The sequence below is a fragment of the Leptonychotes weddellii genome, chromosome 1 (genome assembly GCF_054177405.1).
Source record: "Leptonychotes weddellii isolate Sample4059 chromosome 1, ASM5417740v2, whole genome shotgun sequence".
Classification (NCBI taxonomy): Eukaryota; Metazoa; Chordata; class Mammalia; order Carnivora; family Phocidae; genus Leptonychotes; species Leptonychotes weddellii.
This window is the reverse complement of record NC_138369.1, coordinates 150,328,544-150,352,341: the sequence shown is the minus strand read 5'-3', so window position 1 is coordinate 150,352,341 and position 23,798 is coordinate 150,328,544. Positions and strand designations below refer to the sequence as shown.

The 23,798-nt window shown below is 36.5% G+C and overlaps 1 protein-coding gene across 2 annotated transcripts in view; it reads left to right on the top strand.

Annotated features, from left to right (window-relative positions):
- The window catches only part of LOC102738075 (filamin A-interacting protein 1-like), a 235,283-nt gene extending 213,860 nt beyond the window's left edge, over positions 1 to 21,423 (top strand). For both annotated transcript variants that reach the window (XM_081797967.1, XM_081797965.1), the window contains one exon: positions 20,921 to 21,423. In XM_081797967.1, coding sequence (XP_081654093.1) covers positions 20,921 to 21,137 — 217 coding nt within the window. In that variant the 3' untranslated portion in view covers positions 21,138 to 21,423. The remainder of the gene's footprint in view (positions 1 to 20,920) is intronic.
- The last annotated feature ends 2,375 nt before the right edge of the window (positions 21,424 to 23,798 follow it).

Genomic DNA, 23,798 nt, shown 5'->3' with positions numbered 1-23,798 from the left:
TATGTGATTTCCATTTTTAACTCCAATGCATTAGTAATGCTCATTAAGGCTAAAAGGATGTAACATAGCAAAAATGTCCTTAACATCTGCAAAATATAATAATATGGTACTGAAAGCCAGCAATCTACTTTTGAAAACTATAGTCAAATGTTACGTTCAAAATAAAACTGAACAGGGGCACTTGAGTGGCTTAGTCGGTTAAGTGTCCAACTCTTGGTTTCAGCTCAGGTCACGATCTCAGTGTCCTGGGATTGAGCCCGGTTTTGAACTCCGTACGCAGTGGGGAGTCTTCTTGAGATTCTCTCTCACCCTCTCTCTCCCTCTGCCCTTTCCTCTGCTTGTGTGTGCTTGCGCTTTCTCTAAAATAAATAAATCTTTAAAGCAAAGTAAAATAAAATTGGACAGACTTTTTATACGCTGGAAAATAAAGATCAACGAACACCAGAAACTACTTTCTCTTAAAATACTATTTTTAGATGGAAAAAAAACCGAGTTCCTCTAAATAAATTCACACATAAAATCTCCATCTGACAGAATCAAAACACATCTATTGTAGCTGTCTCTTAGGCCTTAAATAAAAGGATTGATTACATTTTTTCTGTGTGTGTTAAGCCCTTCTCAGGTGGTTTGAAATACCAACAGAAATCTGATTCATTTTAATATTAATACTCATCTTACAATCAAGTAGCTTGAAATATACCTAAACTTCTATGAGAGTTTCAGACTCAAAGACTCAGACATAAGTGTTCATGGAATATTTCTCATTTAATTACACCTTTTTCTGATATTCTTGTGTGATAGACCAAGACACATTAAAATAAACAAAAAACTACTAGGATGATGTGAAAAATGTATACACATTTTTATGTATAAGTGTATGCATGTCAAAAGTCCACCTGTTAGAAATTTATCACTGCAAAAGAAAAATTTTGTTAGCTGACCTTTCTAGGTTTCTATTTTTAAAAGAAGAGATTTTGGAAAAGATGAAATTAGACATAAAGAATCAGAGCAAACATAGCCCCTGGGCATTGTGTAATTCCATGTGGAACAATTTATTTGAAATATTTTTCATTCCATATACCCACAACACACCTCTAAAAATAATGCTACCTACAATAAAGAAAAACAGCTACTTTTTCTTAACAATCTTTTTAAACTGTCCAAATATGCAACAAAAATAATAATGCATCACATCTAAACTCTCAAATAAGCAACATTTAAACCAAGACTTCTTTCTGTTTTGAGAGTCTGATAAATTAGACTAAGTCTATTTAAAATACATTTTAAAAACAAACCCAGAATATTAAATCTTCTATTAGTATGAGGAATCCATATTGGAGATAGGATATCTTTTCTTAATATAGTCAGTCCTCAATTATTCAAGGTCATTAGAGACAAGGAAAATTTCATTTAGTCATCAACACTGGATATTTTCATGGTGGTGTGTTTTACCACATGCACTTAATCAGAATGCTTTGACATGCTATGGTGGTGGTGGGGGGGGGCTCTCTTATGGAATCCTCCTATAATCCTCACCACGCATCCTTGATATCCTCCTTCTGGGCAAGGTAGAATAAGAGAAAGTGATATGACAAGGAAAATAGAAAACTAAATATAGTAAGTTTAGAACCTCAATGCTTCCCATTAGTCTCAGAAACTAAACTTTGTTTTTCTATTCTCACTATTCTGGATTTTCCCTCAAATATAGCATATCACTTCAGTACTCCACCAAAAGGCATCCCATTGTCTTAGCAATAATATTAATCTTCAGATAATATAAATTATTCAAGATCTAAAAAAAAAACAGTACAGAAAATTCAAAATTTGGTTCAGGTAAATTAAACACAAATTAGTTGAAATATATAAAACCATAAACTTGTAGTTGCCTTTTGCCTGCTTTGTTTTAAACTGTATCTGTTACCAAAGGTTAGAATAGTGGTCAGCAAACTTTCAATAAAGGACCAGGTGGTAAATATTCTAGGCTTTGCAGGCCAGATGGTCTTGTTGCAACTACTCAATTCTGCTGTTGGAATAGGAAAGCAGCCACACATAATATGTAAACAAATAGGTGTGGCTGTGTTCCAATAAAATTTTATGGACACTTAAAATTTAAATTTTATGTCATTTTCACATATCATGGAATATTATTCTTATTTTGACATTTTCAACTATTTAAAAATGTAAAAACCACTCCTAGCTTGTGAGTGGTACAAACATTGGTAGTGGGCAGGCTATAAAACTTAGTCATGTATTCTCTCTGCCATATCCTGCTTTATTTTACATATAAATATATAGATGACCCTTGAAAAACTTGTGTTTAAACTGTGCAGGTCCACTTATACATAGAATTTTTTCTCCAATAAATTCAGTATGATACTGCAAATATATTTTCTCTTCTTTATAATTTTCTTTTTTTTTTAAGATTTTTTTTTTTTTTTTTTATTTGAGAGAGAGAGAATGAGACACAGACAGCATGAGAGGGAGGAGGGTCAGAGGGAGAAGCAGACTCCCTGCCGAGCAGGGAGCCCGATGCGGGACTCGATCCCGGGACTCCAGGATCATGACCTGAGCTGAAGGCAGTCGCTTAACCAACTGAGCCACCCAGGCGCCCCTTCTTTATAATTTTCTTAATAATACTTTTTTCTAGCTTACTTTACTGTAAGAATATAGTATATGATACATATAACATAAAAAATGTGTTTATCACTGTTTATGTTATCAATAAGGCTTTCTGTCAACAATAGGCTGTTAGCAATTAAATTTTGGGGGAGTCAAAAGTTATGTGTGGATTTTTGACTTGTACAGGGGGGAAGTGCCTCTAAACCTTGCCTTGTTCAAGGGTCAACTGTATATAGAAATTTCTAACTACAAATAAAGCATTTTGTTTAGATTATCTTCTTAGGTATCCCATTTTTGAAGCATGAGACTAGATGTAAAAAATCATACCAATTATACCAGTCATAGTAAAGCAGGATATTGTGAGAGAAGGTATAGAACAGTTGGGTTTTACAGAATTGCCGTATGTTTAAATCATATCTACAGACATATACATATTAATAAGTCCTTTATTCATGCTAACATTATTCATTGTCAAGTCCCACATCAATAACAACAAAAACTGATTTTTCCCCACAATCTGAACAAAAGTCTTTTTTTTTTTTTTAATGATTTTATTTATTTGACAGAGAGAGAGAGAGAGAGCGCACAAGCAGGGGAAGCGGAAGGAAGAGGGAGAGGGAGGAGCATGCTCCCCGCTGAGCAGAGAGCCAGATGTGGGGATCGATCAGAAGCTTAACAGACTGAGCTGCCCAGGTGCCCTGAACAAAAGTCTTATTAAGCAGTTAACTAAATCTTATAAACACAAAGGCTGATGATATTGTCATAATAATTTCTGAGCAAATAAAACAAAAAAAATTTGTTTTGAGAAACAAATTATGTTTCTTTCTAACATTTTTCTCTAATAAAACAATGGGCCATAATTAAATTTTAAAGACTGGAAACACATTTCCTAACTAATAGCCTTGTATGACATACAAGTGGAAATGGGCTTCAGTGCCTTTAGTATACATTAATATTTTTCTGTTAAGAAAATTATTTTTTCAAAGTAAATCATTGTGTTGGGGTGCCTGGGTGGTTCAGTTGGTTAAGCTTCTGACTTCAGCTCAGGCATGATCTCAGGGTCCTAGGACTGAGCTCCACCTCAGACTCCCCACTCAGGGGGGAGTCTGCTTCTCCCTCTCCCCCTGTCCCTCCCTCCCCCTGCTGATGGTCTTTCTCTCTCCCTCTCCCTCTCTCTCAAATAAATACAATCTTAAAGAAAAAAGTATATCATTATGCTTTCACAATGTGTAACAAAACATCAAACTTGTACCCTTTAAGGTAACTTTTGGAATCTCAGCCCCTTGAACAAAGATTTAGTTGCTACGGCAACAAATAAATCATAAACACTGTCACTGTAGAATTATTTAAAAGAAGAGCATGCTTGAAGACAGAATTTAGGACCCATTCCTCTGTTCTTAGCCTTTCAAAGTGATTGTTCTTAAGTGCTTCCCCACTTTTTGTTTTTACTACTTTAATAAAGGGTTCTATTTCCTGACTAGGTTCAGTCCTTCCCCTTTGGGAACCTTTCTCTCAAGACCTCTGTATGGAGCTTCAATAGCTTAATGTGACATGAAATGAAAAACAAAAACAAACCTAGAAAATATATACATTCCACACACAGAAATGCTGTACTAATGGGGCATGCAGACTTTTAAAGTAAAACAGCCCTTCGATGGAAGACCATACCAATTATGTGGCTAACATTAGGGCAACAAATTTTCCCTTGCCTTCCTATTGCCATATGCCTGTCATTTTCTCCCTATAGTTTCCATTCACTGTTTCAAACATATGTTGCCACTTATTTGCCAGGAAAGAATCTCTGAACTACGCTTTATGTATGATGAACTGGCAGACGGAATGGAGCCAGAGAGAGCACCATTAGCAGTTATTCACACTTCTGTTTTCTCTTAACTTCCTTTTCTCTAAAGTATATTTCTCATATGCTGGGAGGGATGTGTAATCATAAAGACATCTGTGACTCATGCTTTAGAATACAGAACAACAATTACCTATAAAAGCAAATGGTTCTCTCTTCCACTGAGCCGCATGTCTCCTCTACAAAAGCCTATCTTTACAGCTTAGAGGTTGGTCAAACATAGGTGACGGGCTCCTTTGTCAAACTCTCAGCAAATAATAACATTCTTTTCTTTTCTAACAATCACTGCTAGAGTTTACCCAACATTTAACCACAGTCTTTTAAAAAGGCACCTGTTCCATGGGTTGGGGTTGCTTGGGGTTTGATTGCCCTGCGTCAGGAGAAGAAAACACCATGGAGATTAGTTAAGAGGAAGGGGTTTTCCACCAAAGACGAAGGAGATTTATGGAGATAAAATGTGGAAGTCTGGTGTTACATGTTCACTAACAAGAAACGAATGCCTATTTCAGTCTGCACTGATTATCCTCTTTTGCCTTACTAAAACCCATCCATAGGTCAAGAAATATTGCCATGAATTAACAGTATTGTTATTGTGGACCTAAATTCCTTAAACTATATCCGGCACACACTACCAGGATTTTTGCTTCTTGTGGAAAAGGAGATAGGCCAAAAAATAAGTTCTTGTCCATGAGCAGAAAGGAAAAGACTACTTTGAAGGAACCCACAAATATTACCAATCATGTTTTGGATATGTTAAAAAAACAAAACAAAACAAAAACAGTCCTGCTGAGCAATAGCTCACTAAATTATGAAGCCAACTGTAAAGCTAGTTGAATTATGATTCATCCTTTATTTAAAGGGGGATGTTTTCAGCTTTTCCAGTTGAAAAACATGGTAACTGCAAGTTGCCCAAAAGAACATGCTGTCATGCTTGAACCTGGGATGGTTAAAAATAAAATATATTGTTTAACCATTCTGGCCACATAAAATACATACAGGCATTCTCTGGGTTACGAACACCTGACTTGTGAATGTTTCCTCTCTATAAAAAGCCAGCCCACATTCTGCTCAAAAGGATGACACCTGGAGGGCAAAAGTATTTCCAGAGCTACTTAATTTTCTTCAGGCTGGTTGGCCAAGGGCTGCCATGGATATGGCAGGGAGGTATTCACCTGGAATCCAAAGGGGGAACCTGGAACACATTTGCTGATAAATATCATGTTTTATGTAAAACATAGGCTCCCAGCTAGTCCACAAAAAGTTATCTGACCTGAAATACAGTTTAAACTCTACACATTTGCATGAATATTGTTCTCCACTACATGCTGTAATAATCACATTATGGATAAATCTTGTGAGCTATGATATTACTGTATTACAATATCACCAAACCATTGCAGCTACCTAAATATAGGTTTTTGGCTTTATTATGGGTTTAGTAAGCCTCCCTGTGCTAGTCTAGGAATGGACTCTCTACTTAGTAACATTGTTTCTATGAGGAAATATCTTACAAATGAAACTTTGAAAGTCTTTTTGCAAAACAGGGAAACTTCCTACATTTTGAAGATTATTCACTTTTTGCTGGAAGAACACAAATTGCCCTAAGATCTATAAATTCAGCATTATCACACGCTTCTTCCATGAGCAAAAGAAACCATAAGCAACATAGACTCTAAAAGCATAAGAAACAAATAACAAGAAATGGTTATTCATGGAATGATGAGAACAGCACACCAGCACACAAGAGTATTGTAGCCAGTGGAAACCACCCTACCCCAATGCCCCCACCTTCCGGCCCTGTTCAGACCTGACACCAGACCAGTTCCTCCTTAGTGACTGTACATCTTTAGCATCCACAACAGAGGAGCAAATGGGGTGGAACTTTAACTGAACTCTTTAGGTGCCACCTTCTCTCACATCTTTCCAGATGTAGAATTTCTTCTTCTGCATGGAAAGGGAACTTTATTTACGCACTTGTGTAATTCACTTAGTTTTTAACCAGTCTATCTTCCCTTCCATATTAACACCTCTCCAAACAACCCCATCTATAAATTCCTCGAAGCAGGTGATTTGTTTTATTTCCCACTATATAGTACAAAACTTTGGATATAATAGCAGAGAGGAAAGGAACTAAGTTTACTGAAGACTGTTATATGCTGGTTCTATGTTAAATGGCTTTCTTCCCATCAAATATGTCTCATTTAACGTAGTAGGTACTTAATAAATGAATGCTGAATGTATAGTCACCCAGCTTCAATAAAAAGAGAGCTGTAAAGAAGTTAATAGAAACATCTGTGGATTCAGCAAAGAGGGAGTCAGATTTTTTACCTTCAAAATGCCTTTGGGGTTGGTGGTAAAATCCAATTTTATTTTAAAGTATTCTATAAAGGGATGTTGGTCAACAAAAACCATTTTCAATTAGCACAGAACTCTACTTCCATTTAAGTATAAATCAGTTATCTACATAACATAAAGGATTCCATGTGGAGATTAAAGCAGCTGGAGGTTACTTTACAATGACAGCCAACTCTGATAAATTACACTAAAAGAAGTAGCTATCTTCTGTCATCAATCACTGCTAGAGCAAACTACATAAGTCTTAAATGTCTACTATGATAGAAAAAAATCCATAAAACCTCATACCTTAGCTATGATCTAGTCTTTGGAGAGAAGACTTGAAATTATACAAAATGGACAACATATTTTTGAGCTTACCATTCAAAAATACCTAGATTCTAAAAATGTTGTTACTGGGGGCACCTGGGTGGCTCAGTCGGTTGAGTGTCCAACTCTTGGTTTTGCTCAGGTCATGATTTCAGGGTCCTGGGATGGAGCCCGACTGGGCTCCCCACTGGATGAAGAGTCTGCTTGTCTCCTCTCTCTGCCCCTCTCCCCTTTCATGCTCTCTCTCTATCTCTCAAATAAATCTTTTTTTTTAAAGATTTTATTTATTTGACAGAGAGAGACACAGCTAGAGAGGGAACACAAGCAGGGGGAGTGGGAGATGGAGAAGCAGGCTCAGAGCAGGAAGCCTGATGCAGCTCGATCCCAGGACCCTGGGATCATGACCTGAGCCGAAGGCAGACGCTTAACGACTGAGCCACCCAGACATCCCTCAAATAAATAAATCTTTAAAAAAATAAAAATGTTAGAAATGGAGATAACTGAAAGCAAAAGGATGTGTCCTGATAGACCCCAGATTTGCTCATCGAAACACCTTGAGAGAACAGATACACAGGGCATCCTGCATTCATTTAAGTAAGGCATTGCCAGTCCTAGGCCACAGTCATCATTGTGGCCCTCCACCTCTTCTTTGGGAACAGCCTGTGGGTTTTATTGTATGAAAGCTAACCAAGGTTACAAAACATGAAGATCTGACTTGGGATGAGGGCTGCAGACTTATTCACCCAATTGTTAAAAACTTCTAAGTCATTTCCTCCTGAAAATCATCTTCATGATCTCATTCCTCCAACTCCTCCCTGAGGATAAAGCAACTGCAATAGAGTAATAAGGCAAACACACACACATGTAATGTAACAAACACTTGTTACACATATGCATGCACTCACATTTATCTAACTATTGAACAAAGATGAATAAAAATATGTGAACAGAAATAATGGTTTCTGTGATATTTACAACAAACTCAGTCACCAAATCGTATAAAAAAAGCAACGATCTGACAATAAAATACGGTAACATCCCAATAAATAGCCTTAGGCAGGTGATCTTTTTCTTCTAATTAGGAAGTCTGGGCTTTAGCAAAATCAGAAAACATTGCCAAGAGAACCCTTAATAACATTTCTATCCATTGAACCTCTTCAATTTTGTTACTATTATTTTGTTTCCATTATAAAACTAATTTCCATTTTTTAAGGCTAAAAGAATGATAGTGAATTAAGAGCAGGAACAACCTGGGGAGAAAGCAAATAAGTAGGCTTACTACATGAACTTCTAAATCAGAACTATATATATAGAAACATGAGCTATTTGGTCAGCCATAATGATGAATTTCATTATTACTTATAGCTGAGATTCTTAAGAAGCACGAAAACCATATCCTCAAAGTTCATGAGACATTTCATTGACCCTAAAATCAGAGATATAACGTTCTTCACGTGAGCTAAGCAATTTTCCACATATAGCATTTATGGAGTCAGTGGAGCTAAAGAGGCCTAAATTCACTTTGTCGAACAGATTTAATATTCTATGAGAACAGAATATAAATTTAGCCCACAGAAAAACGCTATATAATGTCTAAGGAAAAAGATCAACAAGTGACAGTATTAATATTCACTTTCCACAGGAAACAATAAATGTCTGACTTTACCAATAAAGCATTACATCTAATGGTTCTTAGCTAATAAAAGCTAAGGGTAAAGAGTCTATAAAATAATGGCAAAGGTTAGAAAATCAGTGGGGATTTTTCCTCCCAAAACTATAGTAACGTTTTAGTTTTGAAGACTGATAGGTTTAAATGCCATAAAGCTTTAATCCTATCACCTCTAATTTTTTGGCCAGAAAAAAAAAAAAGAACTCATATATCATCAGGATAAAATAAAATTTCAAATATGAGAGTTTCCTAACTTTTTATTTTGGCCTTAAAGTTCACTTTAATAGAACAATGGGCCACTCACTCACTCAGAACTATGTATGGTACAGGTCATGGATCAATTTAAAGAGAGCAATACAAAGGTCCAGACCTGCTGAATGAGTTTGTTCATGCAATTCACCCAGTCAGTGAGCATTGATGAAAAGTGCTGAGCACAGCATCTCTGCAGCTCTTTCTGGGGTTAGCATCAGTGGGGGTCTTCATACTTTGTATTTACAGAGATAATTACAGACCAACAGCATTCTCAGAATTTATACAAAAGAGAACTTGTAATAATAATCCATTGAACCCACATGACTTACATGAGTGTGACATTACCTCCAAGTTAGGAATAAAATCTAATTGGTCTACAATGTTACTTTCCTTTCTTCTGACAGTTCTAGACAATAAGATAAAAGGACAAGACTTTGGAGACAGGGCAGTGGGGACAGTTATGGGAAAGGTTGCCAGCTCCTCAGGAGAACCCAGAAGAGATGGTCCCTATTCTATCTCTGGGTGATGCATGTGATCTATCTCTGGATGTGATGCCTGGAACTGCTGAGGTCATTTCGCTACCAGGGTGATGATGAAACCATCTAGGGGAAAAGGCCAGAGCCACAGAAACCAGAGAAGCAGAGGCAACATGTCATGTCTGAAGCCTGCCCCAAGTTTGGATTTTTTGCTGTAAGATGATATATTTTGCCATTGTTTGAGGCAAAGGGAGTCCAGGTTTTCTGTTGACTGCAGCTGGAAGCATCCTAGCTAATGTATCATTCCCTTTTGGTTACTCACATTCTAGACTACTTGGAGGACCTGGGGCACTGTTTTCAGGACAGTTCTCAATGGAGGCAAACAAATTAAAGTCACCATATCTTGGGAGTTCTTCCAAGATTCAAAGCTATCTTTCATTACATGTTATTCTATACAAAATCAGAGACTTGCCTAGTGCTTTGTGAAAAGCTCCTGAGTGTAAGATGGGGCTACCTTCCTGAAAGTAGCATCATTCCCATAAGAATAACTTCCCTCTGAAGCACTTGGAATGACACTTAATAATATCCGATTTCTCACAGTGGTTCAGTAAAAGTATAGAGGAAGCTTCCTTTAACTCTCTTAGACTATCTCTCTTTACACTGGGCTCCGACTAGTATGTGTTTGCCTGACCTAAGAAGTAGTAACTGTGAAAAATCAGGAAAATAATTACATTTGATATAAATGTAACTAATAAGTGCAAGTGGATCATAGCTACTCTAGACAGAAGACCTATGTTCCTATTAATGTATGGACCTAACAAAGACTAAAACTTAAAATGTTTTGCTAAAAATTGAGCTTATACTTGAGACAATGTTTATATTATTTGGCATCTGAAAAATCGTTGGTAGCCAATTAGTACACTGAACAGTGAATAGAAATGCTGAGGTAAGACAAAACTCCATTTCTTAGCATAAAGGAACAAACAAGTGGCTCTAACATATCAATCTGAAATATTTCCTACATCGTTTTCAGGTTGTTTTTCACTATTAGATTATATTGTGCTAATGTCCAATTCCAATGTTGAAACTGATTAGCTACTCTAAGCTCTTGTCTCACTAAAAAAACTTCCAAAACAATACCACCACCACCAAAACACCCAAGGTGCTAAGTAAAATGAATAAAATATTTAAAAATATATATCCTTGAGACAGCAAGTTATTAAGGAATATTCAAAGGTTAAAGATTGAATAAAAGTGAAAACTCAGCAAGGTATGTAAAGTAACAGCTATTGCTTTGAGAACATTTTTTCAATTCTGTAAACTTATATTTTAGTTTTTATGGCATCAGAGGGCACGGAGTTTGTTGACAAAGGCTAGGGTCCTCCCAACCCTACATAAAGCCAGATTGCAAAAAGCTAAACCATGAATGTAAAGGTGACTTAATAACAAAATTAACTTCTAGGCACTGTAAGGAAAACTGCTTTCCTTGAACTATGGCATTTGGAGTAAGGGGAGAAATAAACTCCACTGAGAATTTATAATAACAAGTTAGCCCATACGAGAATTGGCAGCCCAAATTGATACAAACTGGGTGGTCCAAAAACAAAAAACAAAAAACCTTGCTCTAGAGATTCTAGGCTGAAAATACCCCCTGGCATCTGGCAAAAACAGATGTAAATCCTCCCTAGAGAAAGCCACCTTCAACCCAGGGTTCAAAGAATTCCTGCAAATAGAGTTCTAATATATGGGTTCATATTTTAAAATCTGAAAACACACTAAAAAATAATGCACATTGACTGAAAGCCAAAGAAATGACAGCAGAATCGGAGCTGCTAATAAAGGATTTCGGATATCTAAATTACCAGACAGCATGTAAAACATATTTAATATGTTGAAGATAAAAAAGAGATTAAAATTTCTAGTTAGAAATTTCTGCTTAGAAAAGTAACAGACTACAAAAGACAAAGCAAATTAGGAAAAAAAGTCCAACTTCTGGAATTGAAAAAATATAATTGCATATCAGTAATGAAAATTACTGAACTAGAAGAAAAATCTGAAGAAATTACAAAACGCAGCCAAGAGAGCTAAAGAAATAAAACAACTGAAAGAGTAGTTAAGGGATATGAGGAACAGAGTAAGACAGCCTAACATGTGTCTCAGTTTTACAAGGTAAAGAAAGAAAAAAATTATTCAGAAGCTATATTTGTCAAGTTAACATTGGCTGACAATTTTCTAGAACTTAAGAAAGACACCAACCCATGGATTCAGGAATCTCAATGAAACCCAGAAAGGACAAAAGAAATCTGTACTTAAGTACATCATAATGAAATTGTAGAATATCAAAGACAAAGGCAAAATCAAAAAAAGCAGCCAGAGAGAATAGGAATGACACGTAGATCAATGACTGACTTTTCAACATTAACACGGGAAGCCAGAAGTAAGTGGAATAATATCTTCAATGTGCTGACAGAAAACAGTATCAACCTAAAGTCTCCACTCAGTAAAAATCTTCCTAAGAACAAGGGTCAAATAAAGACATTCAAATAAATAAAAAGAGAGTGTGCAAAGAGCAGACTTCCACTAAAGGAACTTCAAAAAGTATGCATTCAGATTGAAGGAAAGAGATCCCAGATGGGAGTCTGGAATAAAAGAAGGAATGATGAGGAAAGAAAGTGGTAAATATGTTGGTTCATCTAAACCAACATTGACTAAAATAATAATAAAAGATGATGATAAAATCTTGAGGAATTAAAAAAGAAACTAAAATATAAGACAACGTAAGACAAGTAATTTATAAATCAGGAGGGTATACTCAGAATTAAAGTGTTCTGAAATGATTAAAATTTTTGGAGAAGGATTAAAATGCTGATCAGCTTTAGACTGATAACTTTAACTTGTGAGGTAGAATTTATAGGCCAATTAATTTCTAATAGAAAAGGAATAGTGTGTAACTTCCAAAGTAGAAAGGGAGAAAATAAATAAAAATAAAATTCAAAAGAAGCTAAGAAATAAAACAACAACAGCAAAAAAGATGGTAAAAAATAGAACCATCAAATAAGATGGCAAAAGTAAGCCCAAATAAGTCAATAATCACTGTAATACAAATGAAATGGTCAGTTAAAAGACAAAGATTGTCATACTGGATTAAAACAATTCTAACAATAATTCCCAACTGCATGCAGTTTATAAGTGACTCACTGGAACATAAGAATACAGTAAAGCTGAAAAGAGGTTGGAAAAAAGATATCATCAGGCAACTACTAACTAAAAGAAAGGTTACACAGCTATGTGTATGAGACAAAAAGGACTTTAAGGTGGAAAGATCTATAAAGAGTTATTATATAATATAAAGAAATTCCATTTCTAAGTCAAGCAATCAAAAATCAGGTTGCAGAAGATTCTAACAACACAATAAGTAAGCTTCATCTACATAGATAACATTGTTCTTAATTCATACAGAATACACACTACACTCTTCTTCAAGCAGATAGGGAACTTGTAAAAAACTAACCACCCAGTGAGACCATAAAGCAAATCTTAAAAAACTTCAAAAGGTAGATAACACACTGACTATATTTTCTGACCATAACGTAATGAGTGATAAAAAGATCTCTCTCTCTACCCAAAAATACATGTTTAAAAATTAAGAAGCAATTCTAAATATTCATGAACCCAAGAGAAAGATGAAAGCCCAATAAAATCATGAGGTAGCAGGAACAAACTACAGTTCTTAGCACAGCTATTCTAAGTAATAAAATTTATGAAACACTGAAACTGACCCAAAGAAAACAATAAAAATTTCTTTCCTTAGAAGATGAAAAAGTGTCTGTTTCAACAAAAAGCATTCTGAGAAGATTCTTTTCTCAACTTTATCATCCAAATAAAACTGCTGATAGCTAAACAGTTAAGAAGGTGTACCTAAAACATAAAGACCCTCCCTCCATTTTCAGTAATGGATCATACAGGTACCTCTGCAAAGAACATCATTAAAATGAATGAACAAGGAAACAAATCAATTCATTCATTCATTCAGTGATTCATATTCAGAGTTTATATGTGTGTGTGTGTGTGTGTGTGTGTGATATAAGCAGCCTTGGAAGATCTTTACCCAACTATTGACGTTCTTCTGGGAAGAATCTTTGATAAATTATTACTAGTCAGGTAAACGGCTTAAAGAGCCATTATTTGAACAGCCATTCTAATATTTAGTAGACTAAAATAAATTATCTTAATTAAAGCATCATATATCTGTTTTATTTTGATTTTCAGAGAAGGCCTTTAAATGTTTCAATAAAGGCTGTTCCACACCCTCAGTTCTCCAAAGATTATACCTAAAAGAAGCATTATTATATGACAAGGTTGGAGCACTCCTGATTCTATTATGTATTTATATTTATATATTATACTTCAATATACAATTGAAAAAGAATTAACAGTGTCATGATTCATTTAAAATTGCTTTCAATATATTACTCAACTGCTAAAAAACTGCCAATGGCACCTTGCTGTCTATAACATTAAGTTGAAATCCAAACCACACTGCTTGAATTATAAGACCCATTTATAGTCTGGCCCCATCTTATGTGATCACCCTCCCCTCCAGGGCTGCAATATCTACCACTTGCACAACTGCCTGTAGAGGGTCAGCACTGCTCAACAAGAGCCAATCAGTGACGCCATTCAATCCAGGGTTCCTTTGCTCTACCACCCTCCTTCCTGGAATTCTTTAATTACCCTTCAAGGTCCAGATGAACTTTAACCTCTGTTATGAAGACCTTCCAGATATTTCTAGGCCTAACATACTTTTACAAAAATTCTTCCTTCACCAAACATAGCATCCCAACTTAATTGTTTTTTGGCTTTTGTTCACTTGTTTATCTACCCATCAAAATCTGGGTAGGGTCATGCTTTATCTTCTCTGCCTCCCTTGCCATGAACTCAGTATAGTGATAAATAGACACAGAAGATGCTCAAAAAATAGTTGCTGAGTGCCTCTTTAAAGAATATAATAGATGCAGTCTAGGCCTAACTCTTTTTTTTTTTTTTAAACATTTTATTTATTTATTTGACAGAGAGAGAGATAGTGAGAGCAGGAACACAAGCAGGGGGAGTGGGAGTGGGAGGAGCAGGGAGCCCGATGTGGGGCTTGATCCCAGGACCCTGGGATCATGACCTGAACCATAGGCAGACGCTTAACGACTGAGCCACCCAGATGTCCCTAGGCCTAACTCTTGTATAACTATAAATCATACCACACACTCACACACACACACACACACACACACACACACAGTATTCCCTTTAAATATTCCACTTTCTTCAATTAAGAAGGGAAAATATTGTATCTTTTTTACCTACTTAATTACATTGCAATAAACAAATATTATGAACAAAGGTGTTTTTTTTTTCTCCAGGAATTTTAATAACATTTTCTCATTGGCACTACCTAATTGAAGAATACAAGCCTTTTTTATCTTCTTGAGAGCATAAATGTTTTTAAATGTCATACAAGTGGAAGCCATGCATCAATGCCAATCAGCCTCCCACCCATCCTACTACTAACATATTGGCATAAATGACTGCTGATAATCCTCATGCACAAAAAGTGCTATTAGTTATTGAAGGTCACCATGACTAGATGAAAAGATATTCCACTTAGCCTTTGGGGAATAGATTCCCATTCCTGATCTAAACAGTTGAGTTCCACTGTTTTTCATTTCCTCTTGTAATTGTTGGTGAGTGTACATGAAAGCCTGCATGTGTACATGTATAATGTGTGTGTGTGTGTGTGTTGAGCAGGGAGGAGGGAAGAAAGAAAAAGAGTTAGACATCTGTTCCATAGGTTTTTAGTAAATGGTAGCCATAGATAGAGGACAAATGGATGGATGGATAGATGGATGCATACATGCATGCATGGATGGAGACTGTTTTAACCAAAAGTCAGCACCTCTCAGAGGTGAAGTGAGACCTAAGCCACTTTTCTATTTTGAGTCTATTATATATTTAGAAAAAGAAAGAAATGCCAAATTTAAGTTTATGAACTCCTGCTAAATTTTAAACCCCTGCATTCAACAAAGAACTCTTAATCTCCTCAAAAAAAAGGTAAGATGATGAAATGTAACTGGGTTATTTATAAGATAATTATAAGATATACTTAAAAATTAATTCATAGCACGCCCTAAACGGCACAGTATAGTAATGACACAAATTAGCAATCAATCATATGATAAACCTGTACTTCTGTCAATCTTATCAGAGTACATCAGCACTTGAATACAAATCTCAGAGTCTAAATTTGAGGTCACTGAGAGTCAACATCAGTTGACTGATTAACAGTTGAACAGATTCTCGAGTTTCCCAGTGCTAATAAATGGGTTGGGACTTAGACATTCTGCCATCACTAGGGCAGTAACCATTTGGAATAACTGAAAGTTTTAAAACTCAACTGGAGCAGTATTCATTATGTTTAAAAAGCAATCAGCACTATTTTAAGTTATGATTTGCCAAGAAGCTACTGTTAGGCCATAACTGATTGCTTGAGAAGGGACTCTGCTCTTGAAGCTTTTATTCCTCAAGTCCGTGGGCTGTCAGAACAGTATCATGACAAAGTTTTTCCCATTTTCATGGTTAAATATACGCCAAGGGGAAATTTCCTTAGCAAATAATATTTATGGTCAAGAGAATTAAAGAAACTTGATTAAATGAAAGAAAGAATAGTTTCTAGATCAAGACTTAATTAGTATTCACTTGATTTAAAAGCACAAGGATATAATCTATCACTGTAAATAGCATCTTTCACATGCATTTGTCTCAATAGAGCTATGAAATAAATGGCACATAAAATGAATCAAAAGATAACAGTCGATGAATGGAAGTAGTCAGGTAATGAACGATCATTACCTCTTTCTCTTGCTGGATCCATCTCCTGCTGGATGAATCCAAATTCATCCTCATTCATCAGGTTTATGGAATGTCTACTCTGTGTGGAGTATTACTGTTCCAGCCCTCACACAAAATCTCAAAAAGTCCAGGAAGGAGGTTTGAGATATCAAGGCAGAGGGCAAGGCAGAGTGATTGGCACATAGTAGGCTCTCAATAAATGGCAGCAATTCCTTCCTTTTCCTTCCCATTCCCTGGATCTTCTTTATATAAGTGGCATATTTGAGCTGTGAACTTAAATCAGAGGATTGAGAATATGTTTGATAAAAGTCTTAAATTTATGTCATAATCTAAAAACATAAAGAACTTATAGATTCAAAAGTTGGCAATAAATGAAAAAGTTTAAAACATGGTATGACAGGGTTTTAAGTGATCCTTTCAATGTGGATTCTATCAATGTTATTGTTGTTTTAATGCTTATAGTGCCATAAATAATTAGAGAGGGAGAGAGGAAGGGGAAGGAAGGAAGGAAGGAAGGAAGGAAGGAAGGAAGGAAGGAAGGAAGGAAAGGAGGGAGGAAGGAATGAAAGGAGGGAGGAAGGAAGGAAAGGAGGGAGGAAGGAAGGAAAGGAGGGAGGGAGGATGGGAGGGAGGGAAGAGGAGGAGAGGAGAGAGAGAAAATTGTACAAAGCAGAAATACTTTCGAGTTCTGTAGTAGAAAAGGCACCATATTCTGTCCTGAGCTCTGCCCCAACTGGGTATCCCTGAACAGAATACTGCACAGTGTGGCTTTCACTTATATGAACTATAAGATGAGGTGGCTGACCAGATTTTCTCCAGGATCTATTCTCACTTCACCATCCCATAATGCAAGCCCAATGAACTAGGTGGCAGATAAGAGAGATACAAAGTTCTATGCCTCTGTGTTATAGTGTTTATCCCCTAAGTTCAAATCCTACTACAAGACACTGAATATGATTTCTACCAGAGTTTGCTGGAGTCAGTCTACAACTCAAACCCTGGTGCCACTATTTACTAGCTCTGATATTGGACAGGCTACATAAGCTCTCTGTTCCTCAGTTATCTATCCCGCAGGGTCATTATGTGGATCAAAGTTGATATCATATGTAAAACATATATTGCATGGCATCTATTAAACATTAAATGTGTCATCTACTATTGTTGTTATTATAACAAAGATGTAATACAAACAAAACCAGCAGAGGATAGAAGGAATACATAGAAGCAGTACATGATGAAAATACTTAAGTATGTAGTTGGTCATTAGGAGGCTGGTGATCGGTAAGCTCAATGACACAGTAATCGGATATGGTTACCAGAAAATGCTAGGAAAACACAAAACACTTTACACAAAGTCTGTAAAGGGGAAAATAATCCTGATATACTGAAGTAATTTGTTCATTCTGAGCACGAGACTTTTAGAAATAGAGTATGAAAAGACTCAAATTATAAAAATAGGAACAGTTTAAGATGCAGGACAAATTGTCTTCAAATATTTAAGAGTCTCATGCTCTACCGACTGAGCTAGCTGGGCGTCTTCAAATATTTAAAACACTCTCATGTCAAAGCAATGTATTTATTCAATATGACTCCCTGGAAAGACCAGGAATAGTCAGTAGAAGTTAGAGGAAGCCGGTTTTCAGTTTGGAATGGAATGGACTTGTTGGGGAAGTAAAAAATCCCTGGAGCTCTTCAGTACTGACTAATGACAACTGGACGTGCAAGCACCAACTCCTGGTAAGAAAGTTGAAGTTCTCACTCAAGAGAGAATTCAATCTAAGGGTGAACACAAGACTTTCGACATCCCTTCCACCTGCATTTTATGATGTAAATGTCTAGTAACATACATTGTAACAGTATTTCTCATGTACAGAATGACCCTTTGGCATGTATGCAAGACAATGGTGTTAAATGAGAGCACAGAATTAATATTAAAAGTTCAGATCTTTCCATTAAATTTTTGGCTGGAGCTGTCAACCCATGGCCAATTTAGTGGCTTGAGTTGACTACCAGCCATACATAGATCTTCAATTTAAAAGAAATGCAACAAAAATATTGTACTTTTCACCCATAAAGTGGATAACTAGCTCATTAATGCTCCAAACTATTTCCGTAGTTAGTATAAACCTAGGTAAATTATTCTAATATTAATTATAATTTCAGACATAGTCTGACAGTTCTAATGACATTGTTTAATTAAGCCATTTTTGATTCTTCATGTTTCCCAAAAGAGATATGCAGACTTGTAAAACATAGTTGTCTGGGTCACCAATTTACTTTTGACCTCAGGACAAGTCCTTTAACCTCTCTGAGATCCAATTATCTTATCTATTTAAAAAGGGGGGACAAGGGATGGCAATAAGTAAAGTAAGTATTTTCCAAGGCCTTTTACACTCTAAAATGTGCTTTTATGAAACGATCATCCTTCAAAATAAAACTCAAAGCACATTTCTTATTTCTTTACTTGTTCATCATTTTTCCCAGTGAAGACATCTACAGCCATAATACAGGGATTTGAAGCCTTCAGTCTATAACACCACCAGTGACTGCTCTATGAGGCAGTTTTATTCTGTCCTTCTGGGGTTTGGAAGAAGTTACTTGACTGAGGGAGGGGATTTTACAGCTAGAAGCCATCTTCACATCAAGCAATAATTAACTGTAAATAATGGACAAAGCAGCTTTGGTGACAGGAAGGGAGAGTATAAAAATGTCTCTTTCATAAATACAATCTTGGAATGAGCCATTTACTCTAACTTTACTTCCTAAATGCTTTATTTTCTCAGGCCTTCTAGACCCATTTCAATGAGTTTATATTAAAAGTTTATCCTCATGTGTTGCTATATTTGAGTTTCCGATGATAAAAGAAAACATATAAAGTCAACTTACCCATCAGTTTTTCACCCTTAGCCAACTATTCCAATGACATCCTAAACTACACCAGTAACTCCCAACATAAAACCTGTTCAACTGTACTTTGAACCCATAGGTCTTTCTCTATAAATATTTAGCCTGAAATCAAGCTCCACAATTATATTCGGTTGGACTATTTTCTTTAAAAATGAACTACTTAAAAAAAAAACAAACAAACATGAGATACAAACTATTAGACAAGGTCCCTTTAAAGAGGGACTGGACAAAGTGCTGAGAACAATCTGTACTGGCAGGGGACAAAAAATATGACCTAATAGGTCTTTTCTGTCTCTAATTTCTGTGATTCGAGGATTTTTTTACTCCTGCAGGAATACTTGTGAGTTTAACAGTTTCTCAAAACTAATATTAGCTACCAAGGAAACACAAAATGTTTGCAGAAATAAATAAGCAAATGGACTGGACCTAAATAGCAGGCTTTTCCAGCTTCCCATTTAATAATTGTAGTGGCGTCATATTATCAATTCTTGATTTTCTCCAAGTCATTCTGCTCACCTACTGGCACGCTCACTGGAGACCCATAGCCAAATCATAGCCAAATCAGGGACATCAGGTAGTGGTTGGCTTTGTGACCACCATTTCTAGGGACAATATGCAAATTGCTTTTAAATGACCCACTGTCTACAGAAAAGCAATGAACATGATTAAAATATATGAAGATAAAAAGACACAATATGCATGTATGGCCCATAGTGGGAAAACACAGATGTTTTATAAATGTTTATAAAAAGACTAAAAGGGAACATAGTGTGGTTGACCCTTAAACAATGTGGGGATAAGGGGCACCAAATCCTGTGCAGTCAAAAATCTGCATATAAATTTGTCTCCCCAAAACTTAATTACTAATAACCTACCATTGAACAGAAGCCTTACTAATAACATAATTAACACATATTTTCTACCCGTATTATATATTGTATTCTTGTGATAAAGTATGCTAAAGAAAAATATATTATTAATAAAATCATAAAGAAAATATACTTACAGTACTGCACTGTAAAAAGTCTGCATATAAGTGGACTCATGCAGTTCAAGCCTGTTTAAGGGTCAATTGTACCTCTAACTGTTAATAGTTGGCAGTATTCACGAGGGAGGGCTAGATGTAAAATGTCTTTTCTACTTTTCTGCATTTTCCAAATTATCATGGGCATTGAACTGTTCTAAAATTGATTTTCAAAGCCACAAAAAATCATCTTAATAACAGGCTTCTCATTCTCTAGTATTACTACTGTATTACCACTGACACTGTTGCTATAATCAGCCTGAGTTCGCTCTCAAAGGCATTAGTCCCTGTTCTAAAATCAAAGTCAGCTGAAGTATGAATAGGAATAGTTGAAGGGCTTCTGGAAACTTCAAGGACTACAGAGGACAGGAGATTTGGGTTGCAGATGAGGGCAAGTGGATCTCTATGCAAATCCAGGTTCACTGTAACCCATTACTTGTTGGTGGAAGGCTCTAGGTGCGCAGTGCACGTGCTGTGTGCTGCCTGGAGATGCGGTAGGTTTTGTGTGGGCGCTTACTTTTTTTTTTAAAGATTATTTATTTGACAGAGAGAGAGAGAGAGCAGAAGCAGGGGGAGCAGAGGGGAAGGAGAAACAGGCTCCCGAGTAGGAAGCCCCACGACAACGACAACGACGACCATGACGATGAGCCAGAGGACACGGGGCTCCGTCCCAGGACCTTGGGATCATTACCCAAGCTGAAGGCAGACACTCAACCAACTGAGCCACCCAGGCGCCCCTTGTGTGGGCACTTATGTGTACAAAACTAGGCAGAAGACACCTGGGCAACAGAAAGAAGAGTGAAAGGAACAGGTTAGAACACTGATTGTTCAGAGTGCCTGGCTGGCTCTGTGGGTGGTAGTGTGACTCTTAATCTCAGGGTTGTGATTTCAAGCCCTAAATTGCGCATGGAGCTTACTTAAAAAAATAAAATGCTCTTAAAAAAAAAAAGAAAAAAAGGAAAGTGATTGTTATTGGCATGGAGAGAAGGTGCTTTTGCCCTGAGACATCCTTTTTGGCTCTACGTTCTATAGCTGCCCACCAGTGGTGCTCAGTCCCTTCCTCTTAAGTTGTGTAGCAGCAGAGAGATCAGCACTGGATACATGGCAGGCTAGCCCAAGGCTCACAGACAAAGCTGCTTTGCAAGAAGCCTGCCAGTGAGGTATCAGAATGTTCCCTGAGGTGGAATACTTTAATGCCAAAGGCTCACACTCTGGCTAATCCAACTGCAGCCTAATGTAACGCAAGCCTACAGAACTTTTCCCCATGCCACCCTGGATCTGTCCCCACTACGCTCAGCTTCTCATATAGGACTATGCCTGTGATAAGAATTGTTTTCCTTTGTGTGTTATAGTGTTTTCACATACACTATTTTATAGATGCAAAGGAGCAAACATATCACACTCAAAAGTTAGTGTTACTATCCCATAAATTCCAACAGAGCTTCCAGGGAGCGGTGCACATCACCCCTTAACTGATGAAAGAAGCGTTAGTGAAAATTGGGGGCAGCTGGGAAGAAAGGTGCAGTTAATTAAGAATACTGTTTCTCTTGCACTTATTTGGATGACTAAAAGACTTCACCAGTCACAAGAAGAAACAAAGGCAGGGAGACAGGGCATGAAAGAAAGAGTAGTCATTTCACAAAGAGAAACTGGCTTTGACATTCTTGGTAACATGTTAATGGTATTTTTAAACAGTTAAATGACAATATTGTGTACATTGCTAATAACATCGGTTTTTGTGGTCACTCTATTGAACTCCTGGCATTAGCTTGAACCACGGGAAATTGCTGATATTCAACTGGTTTTGACTATCTAACAAGAGTGATTCGTATAGTTCAATTTAATCGATATATTCTAGTTTCCATCCTTGTTGCCTACAAACCCTTCTTCCTCATTAGAAAGCAATTAGATTGGTAGAAAAATTCATTTGAACCATTTCCAAATAAAGCTACTGCTGATTTAGATCATAAATTCAAATTACTCATTATAGAAAGGACTTTAATTTGTAGTTATAATTGTTTGTAGGAAATTCTGGATTATAAAATAAGAAGAGTCATATAGCAATTGGACAATAAAATTTTCAGTAAAAAAGGAAGTAAAATTTTCTCAGCCAAGACTGAGGCACAGTGGTCATAACTCCATTCTTTTGTTAAATACACGTCAGAAGCCCAGAAAACAAAAATTACATCTCAAAGAGAATGTTCATAGGAAGGGAAAAGGAAATAAAAGTCTACTTGCGGACTCCTGTGGCCAACAGAACATAATACCAATGGCTGGTTGGAGTTTCCAAACAAGAACTGGGGTGCTCTTGTGTCAGATAAACATCCCCCCTGCTCAAGACCCTTGACTTTCATCTGTTGGAAAACTGTCATATTATTCTAATTTTATTAGACCAAAACATGTTGCCAACATCCTCAAAAAAGCTGTCTTAGCTTATATACAAATAGTCTTAGTCTTACATACAAATCCATGATGTCTCCAATATGAACGACTTCCCTAGGGTTATTCAGTGCATAATCAGGGTGGCTCTGGTGGGTGGCCTGCAAAGGTCAGTCTTGGTTTTCCTAGTTTAACATTCAGTCTGGAAAATAAAGATAGAAACTTCTCAACTAAATCCGAGCATTTTTTTAACTAACACTTCTGAGAGATTCTGAGCAAACCATTAAGAGAAGACAAAGGCTGTATTCATAAACACTGGTTCAAATCACTACATTGGCTACTTATTAGCAGTATGACCTTGGTCAAGCCATTTTGCCCTTCCAAATGTGTTTCTTCATCTGAAAAGTATGACTAATACCACCTTACAATGATGGAGTACTTGTAGAACACTAAGCACAGTGACTAGCATGAACTAAAAAGCTCAACAAATGTTACAACTGGTTCCTGAAGAGTGGTATATATCGTGATCTCAGTCGGAATGCTGAGTCATAGGTGGGTCAGAGATCACTGCTTCAGGGAGTAACATAGCACCAGGCAAGGCACACAAGGAGTTCTAATCCTCTTTTCTCTTGCTTCATAATCCTAGACGAGTGTTGTATCCACTTAATTTCTCTGTTCTTCAGCTACTACAGTTAAAGAAAAGGAAGAAATAATGCTGACATATTTTACAGGGGAAGTGGGAAATCAAAAATATGGAAATAAATGCAAAGCATGAGTACAAAAATGTGGGAAAGAAATAAAATAGTCCAATGTTAGGAAACCTCTGTACCTATCAGAGGGGAAAGGAGGCAAAACCAGTTACAAAAATGCTGGCTTTGGGTAAAGATACTTTGTCACCAGTTTGAAGCTGAGATGCAGGTGTTTATGCAACTTTCCAACAATCATTTTATCTCATTGAATGAATCAAATCTAGCATAAAAGTCTCAAAAACATGTTTAATAAGTACAAGGCAAGTATAGGAGACTAAAAAGATTCAACCACACTTCACAA